The sequence below is a fragment of the Sardina pilchardus genome, chromosome 15 (genome assembly GCF_963854185.1).
Source record: "Sardina pilchardus chromosome 15, fSarPil1.1, whole genome shotgun sequence".
NCBI classification, from domain to species: Eukaryota; Metazoa; Chordata; class Actinopteri; order Clupeiformes; family Clupeidae; genus Sardina; species Sardina pilchardus.
Genome location: NC_085008.1, coordinates 18,113,397 through 18,135,771, shown reverse-complemented (window position 1 = coordinate 18,135,771; position 22,375 = coordinate 18,113,397). Strand labels below are relative to the sequence as shown.

Here is a 22,375-nt window from a genome sequence, read left to right as displayed (position 1 = left end):
TCATGACTCAGCTTTTTTTGTCAGGCACTAGCAGGCTGATTTAGATGCTAACGCTAACGGTATCTAGGCAGCCAGTCTCTATGGAAGGAGGAGCTAAAGGGAGGTCGGCAGGGGAGTGTCTGATCCCGATTGTCATGGATGTTACAGCGTGATACAGTCAGCTGTGAGAGTGATGTGGTGAAGGAGGTCTGTGCTCGGCTTGGGAGACCCCTGTTTCTGTCATAAAATAGCAAGAAATGGCAAAATAACTTGGTCATCTTGGTCAATTAACAGTGTAGGCTTTCGTAACGTCCAATCTTGCAAATATGGGGAAACACGCTTTTAACATAATACTTTGAGTGTAATTTAATATTCTTCTCTTCTTTATGTTATGGTTTTGGATATTGGTCAACTAACCTGACTTTCACGCAAGAGACCGCAGACACCAGAATATAACATGACTTTAATCTGATAATTTAGGTTTGTAATCACTCTATGACAGGCTATTGAAATAAAGTTGACAGGAGTGAAAGTGAACTGTGTGTGTGTGTGTGTGTGTTTATGTTTGTATCTATGTGTGTGCCTTTATGTCTGTGCCTGTGTGCATTTGTCTGTATAGAGACATTTCTTCAGAAACCTGGGCTCCATCATAACTTACGCATTCCTAGGAACAGCAATTTCATGCTTTGTCATCGGGTGAGTTCTGCGTATTAACACCGTTTCCTTTTGCATTTACTCTCAGTTTGCGATGAGATAAACATCTGGTATGTGTCAATTGCAGTAGTACTTTCACTAAGCACCTTTTCCACCCCTCAGGAATCTGATGTACGGTGTGGTGAAGCTGATGCAGGCCATCGGTCAGCTGACTGATAAGTTTTACTACACAGACTGCCTGTTCTTTGGAGCCGTCATCTCCGCCACTGACCCAGGTACTACTGACCTCTTTGTGGGTATAGCCTACTCTTTAGCACACTTCATGTGCTGCATGACGCTAGTTCTTTTGAGGACACTTCACCATGAAGCTACTACTCTTGAGTGCATGTGATGATATATACAGCAGTAAGCTACTGTTCTTGAGTACACCCCTTGATATACTGTACAGTATGAAGCTACTACTCTTGAGTACACCCCTTGACATACACTATGAAGCTACTACTCTTGACTGATGATATATACAGCATTAAGCTACTGCTGTTGAGTGTGGTTGATGGTTTATACAGCATTAAGCTACTGCTCTTGAGTACACTCCCTGACATGCACAGTATGAAGTAATCTTGACGGCACTCAGTGACATACCTTATGAACCTAATACTCTGGAGTAACATACAGTATGATGCCTAGTTGTATTATGAGGCTAAAACAAACAGATTTAACATGAGATGTCCTGGTTCATTCGTGTGTGTGTGTGTTTCCAGTCACGGTGTTGGCCATCTTTAACGAGCTGCACGCCGATGCGGACCTGTACGCCCTGCTGTTTGGAGAGAGCGTCATGAACGATGCCGTGGCCATCGTCCTCTCCTCGTGAGTTTCTTTCTCCCACTCCTTCTCTCTCTTCTTTTCTTCCCTTCCCACTCTCTTTCTTCTTCTCCCTCTCCCACTGCCCCTCTTTTTCTCTCTCTCTGGTATTCCTCTTCTCCCTCTCGTCCCCTCCTAACCCACTGGTCAGGGTGTGGTGTGTGTGTGTGTGTGTGTGTGTCTGGACGTCACCTGGACCTGCTCTCCTAGGTGCCAGGCCTGGGGAACAGCTTTCCTCTCAGCTCTTTCAGCTTCTCAGCTCAGCCTGGGGAAATTCCACGCATTGGTGTGAGAGCAGTGGAGTGGATGTTCCTGTGACCGCCTGGGCTATCTGTCCAGTCACTGTGTCGGCTTATGGAGCTCCGGCGCCCCCTGTAGGCCAAACCCTGCTAATTCTCTTTCTGTACCACTGTGCTGAGTGGAATCCTTGAAGGCCATAATCTGACGAGTGTATGCAAACCAGGATTATGGGAAATGAATATGACAAAGCAGTAATCACATTATTTTGAGGGGGACGTCCCCCCTAACACCCCCTCCCCCCCAGACATAAATTGTTAGGCTACATTAGTATATATTAGTATCACTCACTGTAATAGCTTGTTACAAACTGGAAAATGGTATGCTGAATGATTAAATATCTTACAGGGAAAGAGATTTCAGAGGCGAACGTGAAAGGGGAACTTGATTTATAAAGACTTGACTTGACACAATAATTCTCTCTTGAGTCATCATTTACTGTGGTGTACGCCTATGTGAAAGTTGCAGAATACCACGGAATTCTAAAATACCAACTGAAAAAAGCAGATGTACAGATTGGTCATTACCATGGTAATATAGCCACACACAAAGTATTTACTACTTTGACCACAATGGCACAAGGAAATGAGCACAAGGAAATGAGAAAAACAGTATTATTATACATTATTGTTTCAAAGAAAACATAAACATGTCACTCCGTGTGTTTGTCAATGTTTACAATAATAGAATGGCAGGAACTGATTTCACCCCCCCCCCCCCCCCCCCCACACACACACTATTTATTTTATTGAGTCTAAAGGTGGACTGTTTGATCATAGCAGATATAATATTTTTTTATGTTTCAGATCTATTATGGCCTAGTGGAGCCAACATTCACACCTTTTTATTTTATGTTCTTGAGCCTAAAGGTGGACAGTCTGAGGATATCAGATGCAATAATCCTGTTTTGTTTTGTTTCAGATCTATCGTGGCATATCAGCCAAGTGGAGCCAACACACACACCTTTGATGCGGCGGCTTTCTTTAAGTCGGTGGGCGTTTTCCTGGGAATCTTCAGTGGTTCCTTTGCCATGGGCGCAGTCACTGGCGTTGGAACAGCACTGATATCCTTTCAGTTTGCTACGGGAAAAACACAGAGGCACTTGTGATGGGTTTAGTAGTGTTGAGCATTAAAATGTACAAACAATAGAAACTGATAGGATATCTAGATAGGGATTCTATGCAATATTGAATAGCTTTATGATATTTACTTATTTAATTGTTGTGGGTGAATATTGAGTATGTTAGAATCTGCACAAGCAAGTGTTGTTGGTGTGTATGATTATACTGCACAATGACAATTGAAGTCCATTCTAGTCTATTCTAAACTGTCCTGAAATGCCCTATATGAAAGAAAATCCCCTCCCTGTGGTAGTAGCATCGTGTGGTCATAGGGAAGTGTGCAGTGCAGTTTCAGTTTCAGCACATTTAACCAAAGAGGGAAGTGTGACAGTGAGCCATTAGCTACATCTGACCACCTTAGCCTTAAGATTAGATTATATTCAACTTTATTGTCTATAGGTATGGTACACAGCTACACACCAAACTGACTTTTGTGTGGCCTTGCATTCCCTGTCAGATGGGAAAAATTGTCTATGGATATGAACGAAATGAATCAAAATTGCTTGGCAGATTCAGTTACGTAATTTGACAAGTTCTTGGTCTTATCTTCTCAGCTTACTGCTTAAAAGGGCTGCCATTTTTTTCTCTATAAATGTGGTGGCAAAGTATTTGAGCTTGAATAACACCACTAACTAAATCACTGACATGATCCTCCGACTTCCAGGTGCTGAGTGCACAACGAAGTCATAAAAAGGTACATAAATAGATTTAAAGTGCTTGATCGAAACAGAGGATGGTGCAGAAGAGAGCAGAGGAGCCGTCAGTTGGAGTTTAGTAGCTTCCACTGCCGGTGTTGGAGACCAAATCACTTGGAATTTCGAGCATGTAGTCAGTTCCGTTCAATAGATACTTTTCTACCGAAATAGCTGGTACATTGGAAAAAAGGAAATGCAAAATAACACCATTTGTTCAGCACCTGTGGGACAACGAGAGATTTCAATCGTAATAGTAATTATGTTTTTAGTGAACCGATGCCTCAATGGCATTCAGGGAGAGTATGAGATTTGGAGCAACTATGTGACTCTTTGCTTTGACTATTGCCTCCACCAAAATGATTTGTGTAGAACACGTATATAAATATGTTTTACATAAGGATTGTGTGTATTGTGAGACATGTTATGTGTTAGTGTTATAGAGGCCTCCTCTGTAGGAGTTCTGCTGTAGCTATGGTGATTGCGGTGCAGGAGAGAGAGTGTGTTTGTTTGTGGTTTGGCCTTGACCCCTGTTGCCACGTCACCAAGTTCACTAAGCTGCACTGCTTCCCTCTGCTGGAGACCGCCCTCTTCTTCCTCATGTCCTGGAGCACCTTCCTGCTGGCAGAGGCCTGTGGCTTCACAGGTGTGTGTGTGTGTGTGTGTGTGTGTGTGTGTGTGTGTGTGTGTGTGTGTGTGTGTGTGTGTGTGTGTGTGTGTGTGTGTGTGTGTGTGTGTGTGTGTGTGTGTGTGTGTGTGTGTGTGTGTGCGTGTGTGCGCGTGTGTGTGCGTGTGCGTGTGTGCGCACAGGCTGGGTAATACTGCTCTATGGGACCACTTTTGAGTTGCAAATTGACTGCTTGCAAAATGCATTTGTAGAGAACTCTAAAAATGGCTCCACAACATCCTCCTCGTTAAATGTGTGCTTCTCTAATCAGTGGGTGCATTTTTCTTGGAACTTCTATTGTGCAAGTAAATTACCTGACAGGGGAAATGTTTTTTCAAAATGCTGCTGTCCCTTCTCCCGCAGGGGTGGTGGCCGTGCTGTTCTGTGGGATTACCCAGGCCCACTACACGCACAACAACCTGTCTGAGGAGTCCACCAAGCGCACCAAACAGGTAACAAACATGGGCTTATCTTAGCGGGCGCTGACCTCCCCTGGTTTGGCTAATCCCCCCCCTTCCTCCTACCCTGTGTCCGCTCCGCTGGAAAAGGCCAGTGACAGATGGCCTTCTAATCAACCCGCAAGTGACCCTAATCAGGGCTAAATGAGGTCACCTCATGCTCTGGCCACAGTCCTCCACCAGGGGGAGCCAGAGCACAGGGGATCGTGTGTGTGTGTGTGTGTGTGTGTGTGTGTGTGTGTGTGTGTGTGTGTGTGTGTGTTTTCACCACATGCAAACATTGAAAACATGATTGTTGTTTCTGTTTCTGTGATGGAAGCCACGCAGTGACATTTCTATGAAATGCAATATGTTTTACAGTACATACTGAGCTGTCCATTCCTGTTAGTTGGAATAAAGTGACAGTAATAAGTCGCACTAATTACTGTCATGATTACAGAATGTACATGCTAAATCAGATATTGACAAAGAATTTCAGTGCCAGACATACTTGCCTTGCCAGCAAAGTTGCTGATAAATACTAGGATTTGGAGGCATCAGCTCTTTTAGGCTAATGAGTTTCAAACCATGCTGGGGAACTTGAAGATATTTAGCGGCTAAGCTCTTTCTTCTTTGGGCTGGTGGCATCCTGGGAGTAGAAAGTTTCTCTCCTCAAAACCAGTCACAGCGTGGGGCTGTCCGTCAGCGGTCGGCGGTTTAAAGGACGGCCCGACTCCCCTGCAGCGTCACTCCGAGCGAGTGTCTCGACGCTAGTGTGAGACAGATTGGCATGGACGTGTAATTATGACACCCGGGGATTGTGTGTGTGTGTGTGTGTGTGTGTGTGTGTGTGTGTGTGTGTGTGTAGGGGGGGGGGGGGGGGGTTGGTAGGTAGGCTGAAACTCCAATTACTGAAGCCTCAAGAGTTTCTGTGGAGATTAATTTGGATGAGGGCTTTAGAGAGAAAGTTTTAGGAGAGTGGGGGGTTGGTATGGGGGATATTGAGTGGTTCCACTCGGTTTTTCATATGCTGTAAAGCTACTGTCTGTTTTACTCAAAGACTCCATGCTGCTGTGAGCGTGGGAGGCTCTTTGTGCCAATTGAATGTTTCATCAAAAGAACTGGGGAGATTTCTCAACTTTGTGAAACTAGTTTCTCTTCCTTTAAAAAAAAAAGAAAAAAAACTAAGAACACAGTGGAATGCTGTTTAATGTGAGATTTGAGGAATTTGCTATCATGTACAGCATATACATGTACAGTGCATGTCATGTATATGCTCACTTAGGTATTTTTCTCTTGCAATATTTTTCTTCTAGTTTTTCTAATGTGTGTGTGTACATGTGTTTGTGTTTGTGTTTGTGTGTGTGTGTGTGTGTGTGTGTGTGTGTGTGTGTGTGTGTGTGTTCTCTCTCAGCTGTTTGAGGTGCTGCACTTCTTGGCAGAGAACTTCATTTTCTCCTATATGGGCCTGGCCCTGTTCACCTTCCAGAACCACATCTTCAGCCCCATCTTTATCTTGGGGGCTTTTGTATCCTTTTGTATCACCTCTTATGTTACACTTTACACCTTCAATGATTAGTTACATACAGTAATTTCCTGTGTATTAGCCGCATTGTGTGTAAGCCGCAGGATAGTGTTTCATGCAAGTTAAAACAAACAAAACCATATTCATACCATATTAACTGCCCCTGCGTATTAATCTCATAACTGAAGAAATGTTGAAAAATGAATGTATACGCCGCGGCTAATATTGGGAAATTACGGCAGTGCTGTAGTTACTGTTGTCATAAATAGACAATAGTAATGGACAGCATAGCTGTATTCATGTGTTTCATCAGGTCCCTTTCCACAGGTGTATTAATCAAGCACCATGCAGTGTTCATAATCTAAGTGCTTGATTTTATACACCTGTGGAAAGGGACCTGATGAAACCCATGAATAGTTAGTTCACAGTATAAACGGTGGTGCCAACTCTGATTGACTGTCTGCAATAGATCTGATTCCTATGGAAGCGTAGTGAATTATTATGACATGTTTTTAAAGATGGTTTTACATTACATACAGTTTATTTACAGATATATTTTAAATTATGATGATATTTGAAATTATTTTATTACATGCTATTAATTTCTCACATTATAGCAAGAATCCTTATCTTGTTATTACATGATAAATAATTAGGTGATGGGTGTGTGTATTTGCTAATAATGGAAAAATATCGGTATTATTAGTAAAAATACAGAATATTAGTGAAATGATCTGTTATTCAGTTCAGTTCAGTTCAGTTTATTTCTTATTCGGTTTTCCATTGCCACAATATATAGTGCTATATGTAGTATAGTGTATTTAGTATATCTTATCTACATGCTCTTCTTACATGGAACATGTCCTTCTTGCTACATGCTTACTGTGATTGCTTGTTGTCTAGTGTGTGTTTAGCGCTGGATAGGGCATTAGTAACACTGCAGATGGGCAGACAGTTCCCGCTCTGATAAGGCATATAGTGTGTGGATCTGAGGAGGAACTGAGGAGGAGCTGGGTAGCAGTGAGAAGTGCCAGTAGCACTAGATGCCCATGAGGTCCCAGAGTTATTCTGAGAGCCAGTAGGCGCGTTTCCTTCCTGAACTGCTTCCCGATGGGCAGCTGGCCATCTTCATCGGCCGGGCCTCCAACATCTACCCGCTGTCCTTCCTGCTCAACCTGGGCCGCCGCCACAAGATCAGGGGGAACTTCCAGCACATGATGATGTTCGCAGGTAACGTCACCGTTCACACATGCACACATCCTGTGTTTTTCTTAGCCATTCTCTGTGGTATGACCAGAGCTGTCTGTCTGTCTGTCTGTCTGTCTGTCTGTCTGTCTGTCTGTCTGTCTGCCACTCTCCAGGTCTGCGAGGAGCCATGGCGTTTGCGCTGGCAATCCGGGACACGGCCACCTATGCCCGCCAGATGATGTTCACCACCACCCTCCTCATCGTCTTCTTCACCGTCTGGGTGTTTGGTGGTGGCACCACTCCCATGCTGTCCTGGCTGCATATTAGGTCAGTGACTGACTGTGTGGACCCTCCCTCTTCCTGTTCCCCCTCTCCCTCTCCTCTCTCTTCATCCCTCTCTCCCTCCTCCTCTTTCCTTCCTGTTCCTTCTCTCTTTTCCTTACCACTAATGTTCCCACTATCTGCTCTTGCAATCTGTGTGCCAGTCTGTTTTTTTTTTTTTTAAAGCAGCGTCCAGTAGGTGGCGCTAAAGTCTTGTCCTTCAATGTGACACTCTGTCCACCAGTTGCTTTGGTGAAACTCTATGAGTCAGTGTTAAAACTAGCAGTGCAGGGCCCATTGAAACGTGCTATACCTGTAGAAAACCTGTAGCCCAATTACATACCCACAGGTAGGCCTGTTTTAAAAATAGGATGATAGGGAAAGGCATAATTCCAGCTCTAAGCATTCAATAATGAATACTGAATATTACATCATAATGTACAGTAATATGTGCAGTATAATGTGCAGTGAGCAGAATTTAAGCATGGCTGCATGTGACATTTTTTTACAGATCAAAACGACATCAGCCTAATAGCTGTTTTGAGTCAAGGAAGCTATTTGTTTAGGCTATTGAATAACTTGATGATGGAGAAGACAAACTGTTGGGTGGAATGATGCATCATCATATGAACTTTGCACTGATGTGAAAACAATCTCTGGTAACCTACAGTATAAGGGATGCCATGCTCTGTCTGCCACTTGTTGTCTTTAGCTGATCAAAATGACATAAGCCTAAAGCTTTTGCGTTTAGATTATATGTTTAGCCGATTGAATAACTTGATAGAAAAAGATAAACCATTTTGTGGAATGATGCTTCATCATATGACATTTGCAGCGATGTCTCTGGTAGTCTGTAAGTGACATCACGTGCTGTCTGCCACTCGTTGTCTGTAGCTGACCCTGCTTGCATGTGTGGCATTCTGAAGCGTCCTTAAATTCGGGACTATTGCTTGTTTCAATTTGGGACCTTGCAGTCGGAATTGTGGTTTGTTTATTCAACAAAAGACCGTAGTCTGGGCTGTTTGAAGTATCAAAGTGACATGATTTATGTTGTTTTGAAGTAGCCATACCTGTGTTTGTTGGCATGGTGTTGCAAAATCCACAGAATTATTTTTTACAAGGAAACTGCATTCAGGGAGTCCTTATTGTTGAGGCCAGACATGATAATCGTCCACACATCTTGCACACGCTTAACTTTTTACCTGCCGATTCAATTCTGCCGAAGGGCCAAGTATCCTCTCTGGTAGCCTACAGTGCTGTGTGAGTGAGAGAGGGAGTAGCTACAGTAGAGTGGCGAAAGCCAATGTGTGCTTCTTTTACAGATATCTTTCACATTTCTTATTCCAGCAATGTCAAACTTGGCACTGCTCAGACGAATGGTTCGACTCGTAAACCCATACATGGGCAGACAGACGTTTCTGTCATTTATAGATGGATGAAAAGTGGATAGGTGAAAGGGACAATATGATGATTATAGTTTAACATTGTTTTCACCTTTATAGAATCCTGTGTGTAGCTTTTTAGCACGTCATGGGAAGGTACGTTTTCAACTAGTTGCAAAATGTAGTTTCAGTCTTTGTTAACATCGTAGAGCAGGGCTATTCAATTAGTTTGTAATAGGGGCCAGTTCATCACAACTGGGGGGCCGGAGAAATACAGCTGGAAATATGAGTAATCACGTACACGTGTAACTACAATAAACTACAACAGCACCAATATGGGTTTTCAAATGTTGCATTTTGTAAATGCATAATACTGGTTTTTGGTGGTTAGCCTATTTGTGTTTTGGGAATACTTCTGCCACAGGCCTAGACTACCACAGTGGTAGGCCAACATTGGGAAGGTGACACTGGATCTATATTGCTAATATGTTGCATTTTGTAAAAGCATAATATCGTTTTTTGGTGGTTATTTTGTTGTATTTGTGTTTTGGGAATATTTCTGCCACAGGCCCAGACTACCACAGTGGTAGGCCCACATTGGGAAGGTGACACTGGATCTATATTGCCAATATGTTGCATTTTGTAAAAACACAATATAGTTTTTTGGTGGTTATTTTGTTGTATTTGTGTTTTGGGAATATTTCTGCCACAGGCCCATACTACCACAGTGGTAGGCATTGGGAAGGTGACACTGGATCTACATTGCTAATATGGCTAATATGAAATCTGTGATAACATTAACAGCAATGGAATCTGAGCTTTGCGCAGTAACTGCTAGGTCCATACAATTTCCAATGGGTACAAACAGGTTTCAAAACAGTGTTCATATTAATTAAATGCATATGTCACTTTTCTCAACATACTTGTACATTTAACGTTCCCACCATTTAAATTGGATGATTGGTGTTCACAAATCAATGTTACTTACAGTGGACTTGACATCAAGGCGATGGATGCGTATTAGTTTCACACTGAAACTATTTGCGTGGTGCAACCTATGGGTGCAACCCGTTAAAATGTTAGTAGCTTATACTCCAACGCAGTGGCAATTTACGTTGAAACTAAGCTAAGATTAAACTTATGTTCCACTCGTTCTAAACGTTACGTGCAATTGGCTGAGGTGCAGTGGCTGCAGGACTTCAGAGCGAGTGAGAACATGCAACAGAACTGATGCCACCAACGTTAAACTTTTAAACCGACTCCTATTTGCTCCAATTACGAGTGGTGAATGTTTTCGCGAGGATCTGCTTGAACTGGAGAGGCACACTACCGATGAGATTTCATGCACCAAAAATGCTTCATGGTTTGAGGGATACAACTTGGATTTGGCGCACGTCAACATGTTGGTGACGCTGCGTAAAAACGAAGCAAGGCACAAGTAACGTCTTTGCATAATACACAGTAGCCCACAACGGCAACGCACCGCACAGATCATTATTTATAGGCGCTACTCGCAGTGTAGCCTATCGCTGTACCTCCATTATCGTGTTTTCCACCAGCTATTTACGTCTCTACCGAATATAAGGATTTGCTCATATGACAACATCAGCCAACACTTCAAGGGCCACTACAAAGTAGCTCGGGGGCCGGATCCGGCCCGCGGGCCGCTAATTGAAGAGCCCTGTCGTAGAGCATTTGGCTTTGCTTGAAGGTCTTTGATCTCTGAACTTGTGTTCTTTGAAGAGTGATCTGTATACACCACTGTCCTGCTATGAAAACACTGGTCCGTGTTGGCAAAACGGTCACATATCTTTCTTCTGAGCAGTTCGCGCCATCGTAACACACGTGTAAACACAGGCTGTCTTTTCCGGCATGAGATCGTCGTAGAGCATCAGGCCATGTGTATCAGGAACACTCTAGTCTGTCTCTGTGTTCCTTTTCTTATGATTGGCCATTTCTGTTCCACTGCACATGGTAGAAGCGAAGGCGATACTGTGAGGTGCTGCATACTTACTCTGAAGGTTACCACCGTGTTCTACTGGCTTTGGAGTGACAAGCTGTTGAACTTCTAGGATGACACTGCAAACAGTGTTGTTGTTTTTGATGCCATCTGTTACTATGGTAGCACAGCAAGACAGGCAGAGAAGTGGGTGGGCTTTATTTCTGGATTTATTGTGTGTTTGTCACAATGATTCCCCCCCCACCCCTCACTTCTGTTCTTCGTCTGGTCTGCTCTCAGCAGGCGAGCGACGGGCCGGCTAGTCTGGGGCTGGGTCTGGGCTTCCCACATCCAGCTCCGCGGGGTTTTTTTTTTTTTTTCCTTCTCATCTTTCTTTCTATTTTTCCTGCCTTGGTACGGGCTCCCCCATCATCAGAATAAAAGAGGATTACCAGGACTGATGTGAATGGCAGCTGCTGTGCTTCGGCTTAAGAGCTCAGTTTGCCGTCGGCAAAGTCGCGTCGTGCTGTGTGGGACGCAGCACGCCCGCTGCACCTCGTTGTAGTAGCCCACAGCTCTTGTTTTTGGGGAGCACGGGTTAGCTAATCGCGGCCGGCGACCGCAATGATTTGATGGTCACTCCGGGTCATTGGCCACTCTCTCAATCAGGCTCGCTGTTGGAGCGCCTGTCCACGGAGCAGCACGAGTCCAGCAGCGTAATTTCTCCAATCTAATCACATTTGACATAATCATATTTGATGTGAGGTATTGGGGCTTAATTGGGAATTAAATGGCTCCCAGTCGGAGTATCTTGTCTGTTTGCCAGCTTTTGTCACAAGCGTTTAGTAGCCCTGCAGGACTTGCCTGCTGCATGTGCGTGGTGATAGGTTGTTCAGAGTTTGTTAATCTGGGAAAATCTAAAAGTTATTGTTGCTATGTATAGAGCGTTTCCTCTTTGATTGTAATCCAGGCATCGTGCGCGACCCCAAAAGGGAAGTGATCTGTTCATCCACGTCTGATTAAAACAAAAAAAAAGCAGTGTTTACCTTCTCTGTCTGGTCCTCCCTCATGTTTGCCTCAGAGTGTAGAGCTTTAGCATGTAATGTAATTAGGTTTGTCCTCCTACTGATGGCTGAGTCATTAAAATCTCATCTCATCTCCACGTCTTATGAGTAACAATGTTTTCATCCCAGTCTAGACGTCACACACGACTCCTGAGGAGCGCTGCTAATCCACATGTGCTAGAGGTACCCATGATGCATTGGGTTTTTTTGGTGACCTTTGCCCTACTCGCGTGTGTGTGGGATGTTTCTTCCTGAGTTTAAGAATGTACAGTGCGATCATGTAGCACATTAAGGTTGTCCTACTGATCACTGTGGGGAAAAAACATGCCAAGACATCCCCTCTTGTAAATGTGTGAGCAGCAGTCCCAGTTTATGGCCTCCAAGAGCAAAGGTATATATTATAGCAGTCTGCTGCTGCTGCTTCTGTGAAACGGCATGAATGCTATCATGAATGAACTAGGCAGTGGATCACACAGGACTTTGGCTTGTCATTCCATTGGAGGAAGTCCAGCGGCCTGCGGTGCCCTCCGCTGTGTGCGCATGCAATCTGTTTTTAGCCTCAGTGTGGGACATAAGTATGGGCTCGTCTCGTAGCAAAGCGGGCCACAGGGAGGGTGTTGAGGGGGGCGGGGGGTGTGGTAGCGCAGAAGAGGGTCGAACAGGGTTCGAGCTGGGCCCTACTGGTCCTCGCACCCCCATGCTGCCACTCCCACCCCACACCCCTCCCCCCCTTCCCTGTCGCTGTGTTTGTCAGGCTCTGGCGCTACAGGGCCTGCTGTTTTTCCTCTCTCACCATGGGCCACAGGGGTGACAGAGAATTCTGTCTTCATCTCACGCAGTGCAGTCAGGAGAGAGTGACAGGTCATCAGTTGTCGCGCCAACAGAGAGCGGCGTTCTCCCACTGCTCCTTCCTCAAAATGTAGGTCATGCCACACAGAGAGAAAGAAATACTCATCCATTCCTTCTCTCTCTCTTCTTTCTTTCTTTCTTTCTTTCTTTCTGTCTTTCTTTCTTTCTTTCTCTCCCTTTCTCTCTGCGGTTGATGGCAAAGCCAGGACGTGGCTGGCCAGCGAGCTTCCTTTTCGTTTGTCCTAAAAGCCACTCCGCCGTTAGAGTTCATGAATCCATTTCCGTGTAGCGGGTCTGTGTAAACACTCTGCTTTGCCCGCGTGTAGATATTTCCTCTCTCCTCCGCGTTGAGCGCTGCGAGGATCGACTGTGAGGGAACGGGCGCGACTTTAAGTAAGCAGCGTCTAGACGAAGCCCCTCACAGCGGCCTTAATGCCGGGACCGGCTCTCTGTTTAACTCACAACATCTGCTCTGTCTCAAGGCCAAGCAGAAGAAGACGCTTAATCTCTGCATCTCCTCCACATAACAGACAGTAAAAAAATGTGCATATTAGGCATGCTTCGCTAATGCTAATTAATGCTCTCAAAGCTTGATTAATATAGCGCTCTAAATCCTTATACAATATGGTGGTGTGTGTGTGTGTGTGTGTGTGTGTGTGTGTGTGTGTGTGTGTGTGTGTGTGTGTGTGTGTGTGTGTGTGTGTGTGTGTGTGTGTGTGTGTGTGTGTGTGTGTGTGTGTGTGTGTGTGTGTGTGTGTGTGTGTGTGTGTGTGTGTGTGTGTGTGTGTGTGTGTGTGTGTGTGTGTGTGTGTGTGTGTGTGTGTGTGTGTGTGTGTGTGTGTTGGGGGGGGGGGGGTTGTCGTGGGGATGGGCTGGGAGTTTCTTTCTAGGGTTTGCTCGTATGCAGTGACAGGAACAAAAACAAAACGGGAGCCAAAGTTTCCTCTCAAAAGTATCCGATCTGGAGCGATGCCACAGTGGGGCCATTCTATGTAATGGGTGAAAGGCCACATGACACACACACACACACACACACACACACACATACCGACACACACAGGCACACACACACATACAGAAAGAGTACTTGGTTGACAGTCAATAAGAGTACTCTCATGAAATCCACTAGTCTTTGAGAGAGGGTTTTTATTCATCACCATCAACATCGCCATTCAAACCAGGAAAGCGGCACATGAGGACCCAAGCATGTCTGTGTAATAGGATGTGACTGCCATGCAGAAACACACACACACACACACACACACACACACACACACACACACACACACCCACACCCACACCCATATCGAGACTTTGAAACAGATCAATGTCCAATTATTAGAGGCTGACTGGCCGATGGCATGTTGGAAAAACCATTCAGAGCGGTCGCCCCATGCAGCTGATTCCCACTGTGCTCTGCTGATGCCTGTCACCAGCACAGTGAAGCCTGTGTGCACTATGCAGGCGTTTGGGGGATGCCTGACGTAAGCATCGTCATCGAGCAGATTGCTCGCTTGGATTGTGGCGCACGGTTTCATCTGTGTAAGTTGTTTGTTGGTCGGTTAATGCAGTCTTCAATCCGCAATATGATAAATCGGAGCGCCCTCTCTGTTTTTTTTTCGTCCTTTTAATCCATGACCTTGCCTTTTGTGACGAGGTTTGTGTGTTGCGGGATTATCCCGTTTCGACGGGCACTAATTTGGACTGGCATTTTGTGATGAGACCGCACGTCTGGCGACAATCTTTGTTTAGTTCTCGTCAAGCGCAGCGCCCACAATTTCATGAACCAGACCGCGCTATGGTGGTTTTTGTTCCGATGTGTGTACCCCTACACGGCATCCTGCCTTAACGAGACTTTTGATTGGCATCAAACACGCAAAATATGTTAATAGTGTTCACCTTATTGCAAAATAGACCAAATGGCTCGTCTCCAGACCCGTATTGCAATCCATGTCTGTCACCCTCAGACTGCTCAGAATGCAGCCTGAGTCCCCACAGACAGACAGACAGATAGGCATGCAGGCTGGCTGGCAGGCAGGCACGCAGTGAGGAGAGCAGTCAAGCTGTAAGTCTAGCCGGATCAGAGGCACCAAAAACTTCAGTCCCCAATTAGTGTCAGCCGCAACCGCCGCATTCACTCCCCTCTCAGAGCAACACCAAGCACGCTGCTCTTCTCGAGCTGAAAATTGTTGAAGGTGCTTATACATGAAATAGATGTATAGATATTGTTCCGTTTTGCGTGCGTGCGTGCGTGCGTGCGTGCGTGCGTGCGTGCGTGCGTGCGTGCCTGCGTGCGTCTGAGGAGCACAGAGACACACTGTGTGTGTGTACATGTGTGTGTGTGTGTGTGTATCCCTCTGGAGCACGGGGACTGTGTGTGTGTGTGCGTGCGCTAACACATGGCTGAAAGGAGAGCCCCATCAGGACACTGGGCAGGCTGCCCACTGCTTCATCCTCCTCTTCTGCTGCTGCTCCTACAGCAACTCCTGCTGCTACTGAGGAGAATGTATGTATGGCTCTCCAGATAGATAGCCACTATTTGATGAGGGCTGGGAATTGTCTCTGTACCTTGAAATAAATAACTTTCTAAGATAGGATCAGAACTTGTCTGATGAATGAATGCCACTTTTTGTTTTCAGTGACATTTAGATCACATAGTCATGCATTAGTTCATATAGTTATGATCTGCATCAAACCTAAACCTTAAGTAAATATTCAATTCAATTCTTTATTTTAAGGATAGCCCCTTTTCCTACCCTCCTGCCTCTGGACCTCACAGTGAACTGAAAGTCAGAAAGTCAGAAAGTCAGTTTTGGTCTTTAGGAAGACCTACAATTCCATGAAATGTCCCTGCTTTTAACTCCTGTTACATTTTGCCCGTGGTAGCATTAATTTGTACCATGGAATGCTGTTGTATGTCATCCTCACAGATTACATCAGAATATGTTCTTGCACTTTGAACTCCTGTTGCACACGGTCGGACACATAACTGATCTGAACACATTTTAGGATTAGACAGTGTCATCCCCCATGTTGAGTCACCCACATATGGGCATTAAATGGGTGATCAGGGTGGAACGAGGTGGCCGCCAGGCTTAAACTAGTCTGGGCTTACCCCCCTACTACACCCCACACATCTGCTTGTAGCTGGGGTTTTGTAGGGACAGTTTGAGCTGTAGCAGTAACGGCAGTAGTAGCGGCAGCAGCAGCAGCAGTCTATATTAGCCTGCAAAAGAGAGATTATTTAATGTCCAACTTAACCACTGTGCTCTCTGCCTTTTTTTTTACCCCAGCTGTTCCTTTTTACGGTTCCTCTGTTTCACTCTCTTTTCTCTCTCTCCTTCCCCTTTTCTGTGCCTGTTTTTCCTTGACTCTTACTCTTCTGACTCTCACCCCATTTAAACCCATGAACATTTCTTGCTGCCATTGGGCCGGTTTTATATTTGTCATCAGAATGATCTGATCTGCAGTAACATTAAACTGCAGGAAACTCAGACAGGGCTGAAGGTGAATGTATTTTACGATAAAACATAAACACTGTCTATCACAGTATCCCCAAATCTACAAAGTCCAGTAAACTCTGCTAATACAAGGTGACTATTTTACAGTCACTGTCCATCACGGTATCACCTTCCATTTGAGTTTGCTTTGCTCACAGTATTATTCACACACCAAATATCAAGAGAAGATATCGCACAGTGTCCGGTGTCCGGTCAGCACTGTCCGGCGCTGGTTCCCACTGTTCCTGAGATTGTTTTAGAGTCCTTGAGCTGTGCTGCCAGTCATGTCCTGTCCAGCCCTGTTGGTGTGCTGCATCTCCTACTGTACATCTCAGTTTGCGCAACCATCGGTTTAACAACAACCTAGGGGCTATTTTTGGATGGTGAATAGCGCTACGTCAAAGTAAATTGCCCTTTGCTTCTGTGAGAAGGTGTAAACATTGTTTATGAAAGCAAATATTTACCAGACATTATGTAAATAATCACCAGTAATCCTAGCCACAATACACACCTGGCTCTTAGTCCAAGATGGCACTGATAGCACTATTTGAGAATCATTACCTCCGCTCACTGCAATGGGCAAAGCTGCAAATCTGGTTGGATACATCTCAGTTCACCAAAGATTGAGTTTTCTCATTAACTGTTGTTACCCTAATTTCCCAACTATGAGCCGTGGGTTATACAGTGAATATGGTTTTGTTTGTTTGTAATTTGTATGTCATTTCCGTTCATAAAAAGCTAATGTGTTATTTTCTAGCTTGTAGGTAACCTTGACCATTTCCCTTGTCAGTTTAATGTTTTCATTTAGATATGTGGATAGTTGGTGGGCTGATGTTCAGGAGTCAAGACAAGAAGTCATAATTGCAAGTTTCAGGCTTAGCCTTCTCTCTCTGAAACTGCATCGAAATTGTGCATTTGCTTTACAGTATTTTAAAAGGCTTATACTGCTCACTTCAAATACAGTAAATGTTATAGCCTTCAGAAGTACATAGCAGAAAAAGTGTGAAAATCTTGCTCACTTCAGATTCAGGAGTTGCTCCTCCAAAAGTGACTGGCTTCATAGCGCTAAAGTGACTTAGTCGAGGGGCGAATGGGCATATAGGCTTAAAGGTGCGTATTGTACACACTTTTCAAATGAAGAGCATGGGAAAATATGGCTCTGAATGCCATTAGGATTTCCTGTGTTCATACTTTCTAGCAGAAACATAGCAGTGATCAGACTGCATATATCTGATAGTAGCATTGCAATTGAAGTAAATTAAACTTGAATGACTCCAGTGGTCTGTCAGAAAGGGACAAAATGTAATATCACTCTTTGCTTGGTAAGCCATGTTGCATTTGACTATGTAAGCAGCAGATTCTGACTCCAGCTTGACCCTCGCATTTTGGCACGCATATGATAGATCGGTGCCAGAGCCTTCCACTTTGTTATAGGAGTCAGCAGCGCTGCGACGGCTGGGTAAGCGCCAGCGCACTTCAACAGGTCTGTTTCTGCCGCACACAGAGTGGGCGACGTCCAGGAGGCGCGCTGGAAGCAGGAGCCATCGTGGTGGTACCACAGGTGACCCGTTGGTTGTTGGTTGGTGTTGGGTGCTCAGGTGCTCTGGTGGTGGCGGCGGGGTTTGAGTGGGGGGGGGGGGGGGGGGGGGGGTCTTGCTCCGGTCACCCTGCGGTGCTTTCGGTGGGGGAGAGGGAGCCGTGGCGGCTGCTGACCGTGATAAGGGATGACACGATTAAGCACTGTGGAATGTTTCTCTCTTCTTCCTGTTTCCTGCCATTGAGAGTGCTTTTTCTTTTCTGCTTTTTTTTTTTCATTATTTTTTCATTGTCACAGGAGAGGTTCATTGACATCATCTTATTTTGGAGCCTCACCCGTAATGAAACTGCACGTAGATAAACGTATCCCTTAAGCCTACATGCATCTGACTATTTTAAAACACAATGACAGGCTTCTCTCAGCATCTTTTAGTGTTGTGGTGGGATTGCCTGTTTGTAGGGCTGTAACGATTTGCATATCCAAAACCGAAATTGCGGCACTCAATCATATCTACGAACCTGTGTCGCGGACTCGCGGTGAAACAAGGCCAGAATTCTGACACGCCCCTTCTAGTGTTTCCCACAGTGCTTTGCCGTTTACTTGGCCACATGAGCAATATACATCTCCCGCCTTACTTACCGGTACGTAGGTTTGGTGTATCGTTACAGCCCTACCTGTTTGTTTACTTCAATACAATTAGATAACATTCTGGCACCTGTGAGGTAAGTGGTTTGATTGTCCCCCTCCATCCAGCTTCAGAGGCGCTTTATACTCGTCCCAGTGGTGCATTTATCCTGTGCACGTGCCAAGCCAGTTTTTAGCCAAACCATTTTTTTTGTAATCTCCTGCCATTTTGTGTGTGCGTGTGTGTGTGTGTGCGTGTGTGTGTTTGCGTGCGGGTGTGCGTGTGTGTGTGTGCGGGTGTGTGTGAGCATGACGTGTGTTTCTCTCTCTGGTGAGGTTTGCATGTGTGGCCTGCTGGGAGCCGTTCAGCCCAGTGGCTGAGCAGATGAGCAGATTATTGCCCAGAGGCCGCAGGGGCACAGTGGTGAATCAGGCCAAACCGATGAATCTCCACATCCAGGGTCATCAATGCCTGCCATAAAGCCATGGTTTTAGGAAATTAATCAGCTGTGTGTGTGTGTGTGTGAGAGAGAGAGCGTGCAAGGGATAGTGTGTGTGTGTGTGTGTGTGTGTGTGTGTGTGTGTGTGTGTGTGTGTGTGTGTGTGTGTGTGTGTGTGTGTGTGTGTGTGTGTGTGTGTGTGTGTGTGTGTGTGTGTGTGCGCTCATATGCTTGACTTGGAGAGAATGATATTGCGTGTGTGTGTGTGTGTGTGTGTGACTGAGAGAGGGCGGATGAGAGATGTTTTTTGTGTGTTTTGTATGGTCTGTGTAGGTTCATAACATTAGTTTGCACTGTACTGTGCAGCATGTACAATTCATGCTGCACAATTCAATTGCTGTGCAAGTGAAACTTAACTCCATCCTGATCCTCGTCAGCCCCTCTCACTCTCTCCCGGCGGAAGCAGAGAGATCCCCCCCCCCCACATACACACACACTCCGTTCCTGCTCTGGTGCCTCCTGATTGCTGCAGATACTTCCGGAGACTTCCATAGGCCCTCCTCCTCCCCTCAAGTCCCCTGCCCCCTCTTTGTTTTTGCCAGAGCCTCTGACCTCCTTCTCACCTCTCTCTCTCCCCCAGTCTCCACTGGCCATCCTTCTAGCTCTCTCTCTCTCTCTCTCTTTCTCTCTTTCTTTCATTCTTTCTTTCTTTCTGTAGGTCTTTCTATTTCTCTGTCTTTCTTTTTGTCTCTTTTACTTTCTCCTCCATTTCTCTCTCTCTGTCTGTCTGTCTCTCTCTCTCTCTCTCTCTCTCTCTCTCTCTTCCCTTCCCTTCCGTTCTGACTCCTGCTGCTGGCAGTGAAGAAGAAACTACTTCACCACCCCGACCCTGTGCCATTTCCCCGTATGGAGATCTTAACTCGGGGAGGTTTGTTTGGACAGTTGGTGCTCTGCGGTTCAGAGCCTCTCTCTCTCAAACCCCCACCCCTCCACCAACACCATCCCTCCCCACCACCCTCCTCACTGTAAACCCATTGAGCTGGAAAACTTTTTCCTGGTGCCTTTTTCCTGGTTCTGGGGTGGGGGTGGAGAGGGGAGAGGGGGGGGGGGGGTCTTGGCTCCACAGACACAGCAGACATGGCGGAGGCCTGTGAAAGGCAGGGGGACTTTAACTGCGTCACTGACAGCGGTGGCGTCGCTGCGTGACATTTTCCGTTAATTAAAAAACGCTCGTGTTTGCCAGAGCCGGTCGCCGGAGTCAGAGGAAGGGGAAAAAGTCAAAGCTAGTGTAACCGGAAGGACACAGAGTCACACACAACATTAAATTCATTCACTCATGATGCCCATGGACTGATCTTTCTCTTGACAAAAAAGCAAAATGCTAATTGAGATTTTGTTTTTGTTTTTGTTTTTGTCTAAATTAGCTTGTGTCCTGTGCCCAGCACTCCGTTTTGTTTCAAATGGTTGTCAAGGTCCAAAGCGACCAAAAAATACTCATAGGAACACCAATAAACACCATCAGGAAACCCATCCTCATGGTTAGGCCTGTGGCCAGGCATGTAGCAGATTTTTGGGAATGAAAGACCTGTTGCCATTTAGTTAGTTGGCTTCCATTCGTGTTGGTCATCTGTCGCTCTGGTCGTGGGTCTGCCGAATGCCACCCCCTGCCATCACACACACGCGCAGGCACACGCGGTCACCCCTCTGTCTCGTCTCAGGTTTGTTCTAATTAAATCCGCTGTTCCAAAGAAGATGCCAAATGAGGAGGGCGCCGACGTGAAGCCAAGGACTGAGTGGACAGGTTGAAAGGTCATACAGCCCAACCCAACCCAGATCTATTCAGACTGGACTGCAGTGTACCCTCTCAGCTGTAGTTGCAATGGCTCTTTATAGCAAAGAGAGATCATTCTTGCCTTGCAAATGCAAACAGCCCAGTTGGCACTTGTGAAAACTAGCTACTAGCTAATGTATGTGTATTTTGGCATGACATTTGGCAGTGCCATGCTGTAAAAGCTGTTCTTACATGCTCACTGGCTTTCCAACCTGCAGTATCAAACTACAAAGTCAGTAGCCCTCAGCGGCCAGTGATGACAGTTTTGAGTTCAGCACGCCAACTCATGATTGAAGGACGTGACAAATAGATACCTACAGAAATATTTACAGGAGTAAACAAAAATAAAACTTGAAATGATAAATACATGCATCAGGGACGATGTCATTAGTTGACTCACTGGACCTGTCTCCCTGTTGACTGCTGGACACCAAGAGTTAGAGACTGTCTCAAAGATGCGTTAATTATTACTGGTGGCACTGTAGCACCCGTCTGTTGTATTTGCATGTGAGGTCATTTCTGTTTCTGTTTCTGTTTCCATTGGTAACGCGACGCCTCAGTTCTTCACAACACAGCACACACGTCGAGGGTCATAGCACACTCACACACACACACACACACACAAACCAGGTTGGATGTTGAAAATCATCTGTTGTATTCAAATCACTATGACACCATGAGAAACAGAAGTAACACACACACACTCACAGACACACACACACAGCAGGCTGACTGTCTGCTGCATAATGTGAAAAATCACTTTTACTAAGATTGCTATGCCACTAGAAAGAGCAGTAGGAATATTGTAAATGTTGACATGTCGACAGGTTATCCCCCCCCCCCCCCCCCCCCCTCACACACACACACGCAGAGACACCCACAAACTGTATGTTCAGGTGTTTTCAATGAGATCTTTGTTTTTGTGGTTCCCATGACAGACGAGCGTTTTTCTTCACAGTCAGCAGTTTGACACACGCTTGTGAATAAGTCATGAAGCCTGTCTTCCTTCTGCCGTGTTTATTTTCTTTTGTGTGTGTGTGTGTGTGTGTGTGCGTGGTTGTGGTGGTTATGGTTATGTAAGTGTATGTGTGTGCATATGCATATGCGGATGTCTATATGTGATTGAACACTCCACTGCCACTGCCTACAGTATATTTTACACACACACACACACACACACACACACACACCTACTGACACGCTCATCTCTTTCTGTGTATCATAGGGTTGGAGTGGACGACCAGGATCTCCAGCAGTGTGGGGACAGCTTCCAGGTCCTGCAAGGAGTAAGTTTAATGTCTCGCCGTCTGCCTCTCTGCAGTGTGGACACACAGGCCACACCCCACTCTCTACTGTCCCCTCCCTCTACGGCCTCCATCTCTCTGGTCACCAGCCATCGCACTACCTCTCTCTCACGCATCTCCTCTCTCTCTCACACTCTATCCTTCTGTCTCTCTCTCACACTCT

At 45.6% G+C, this 22,375-nt stretch overlaps 1 protein-coding gene across 2 annotated transcripts in view; it reads left to right on the top strand.

Moving 5' to 3' along the window:
- slc9a7 (solute carrier family 9 member 7) overlaps positions 1-22,375 on the top strand; it is a 47,840-nt gene that overhangs the window by 13,271 nt on the left and 12,194 nt on the right. Inside the window, exons 4-14 of one of the 2 annotated variants that reach the window (XM_062557054.1) lie at positions 599-675; positions 796-908; positions 1,395-1,500; positions 2,713-2,854; positions 4,145-4,250; positions 4,635-4,723; positions 6,123-6,236; positions 7,352-7,463; positions 7,595-7,748; positions 17,981-18,037; positions 22,134-22,194. In XM_062557054.1, coding sequence (XP_062413038.1) covers positions 599-675; positions 796-908; positions 1,395-1,500; positions 2,713-2,854; positions 4,145-4,250; positions 4,635-4,723; positions 6,123-6,236; positions 7,352-7,463; positions 7,595-7,748; positions 17,981-18,037; positions 22,134-22,194 — 1,131 coding nt within the window. The remainder of the gene's footprint in view (positions 1-598; positions 676-795; positions 909-1,394; positions 1,501-2,712; positions 2,855-4,144; positions 4,251-4,634; positions 4,724-6,122; positions 6,237-7,351; positions 7,464-7,594; positions 7,749-17,980; positions 18,038-22,133; positions 22,195-22,375) is intronic. The other variant, XM_062557055.1, reaches the window with a different exon arrangement.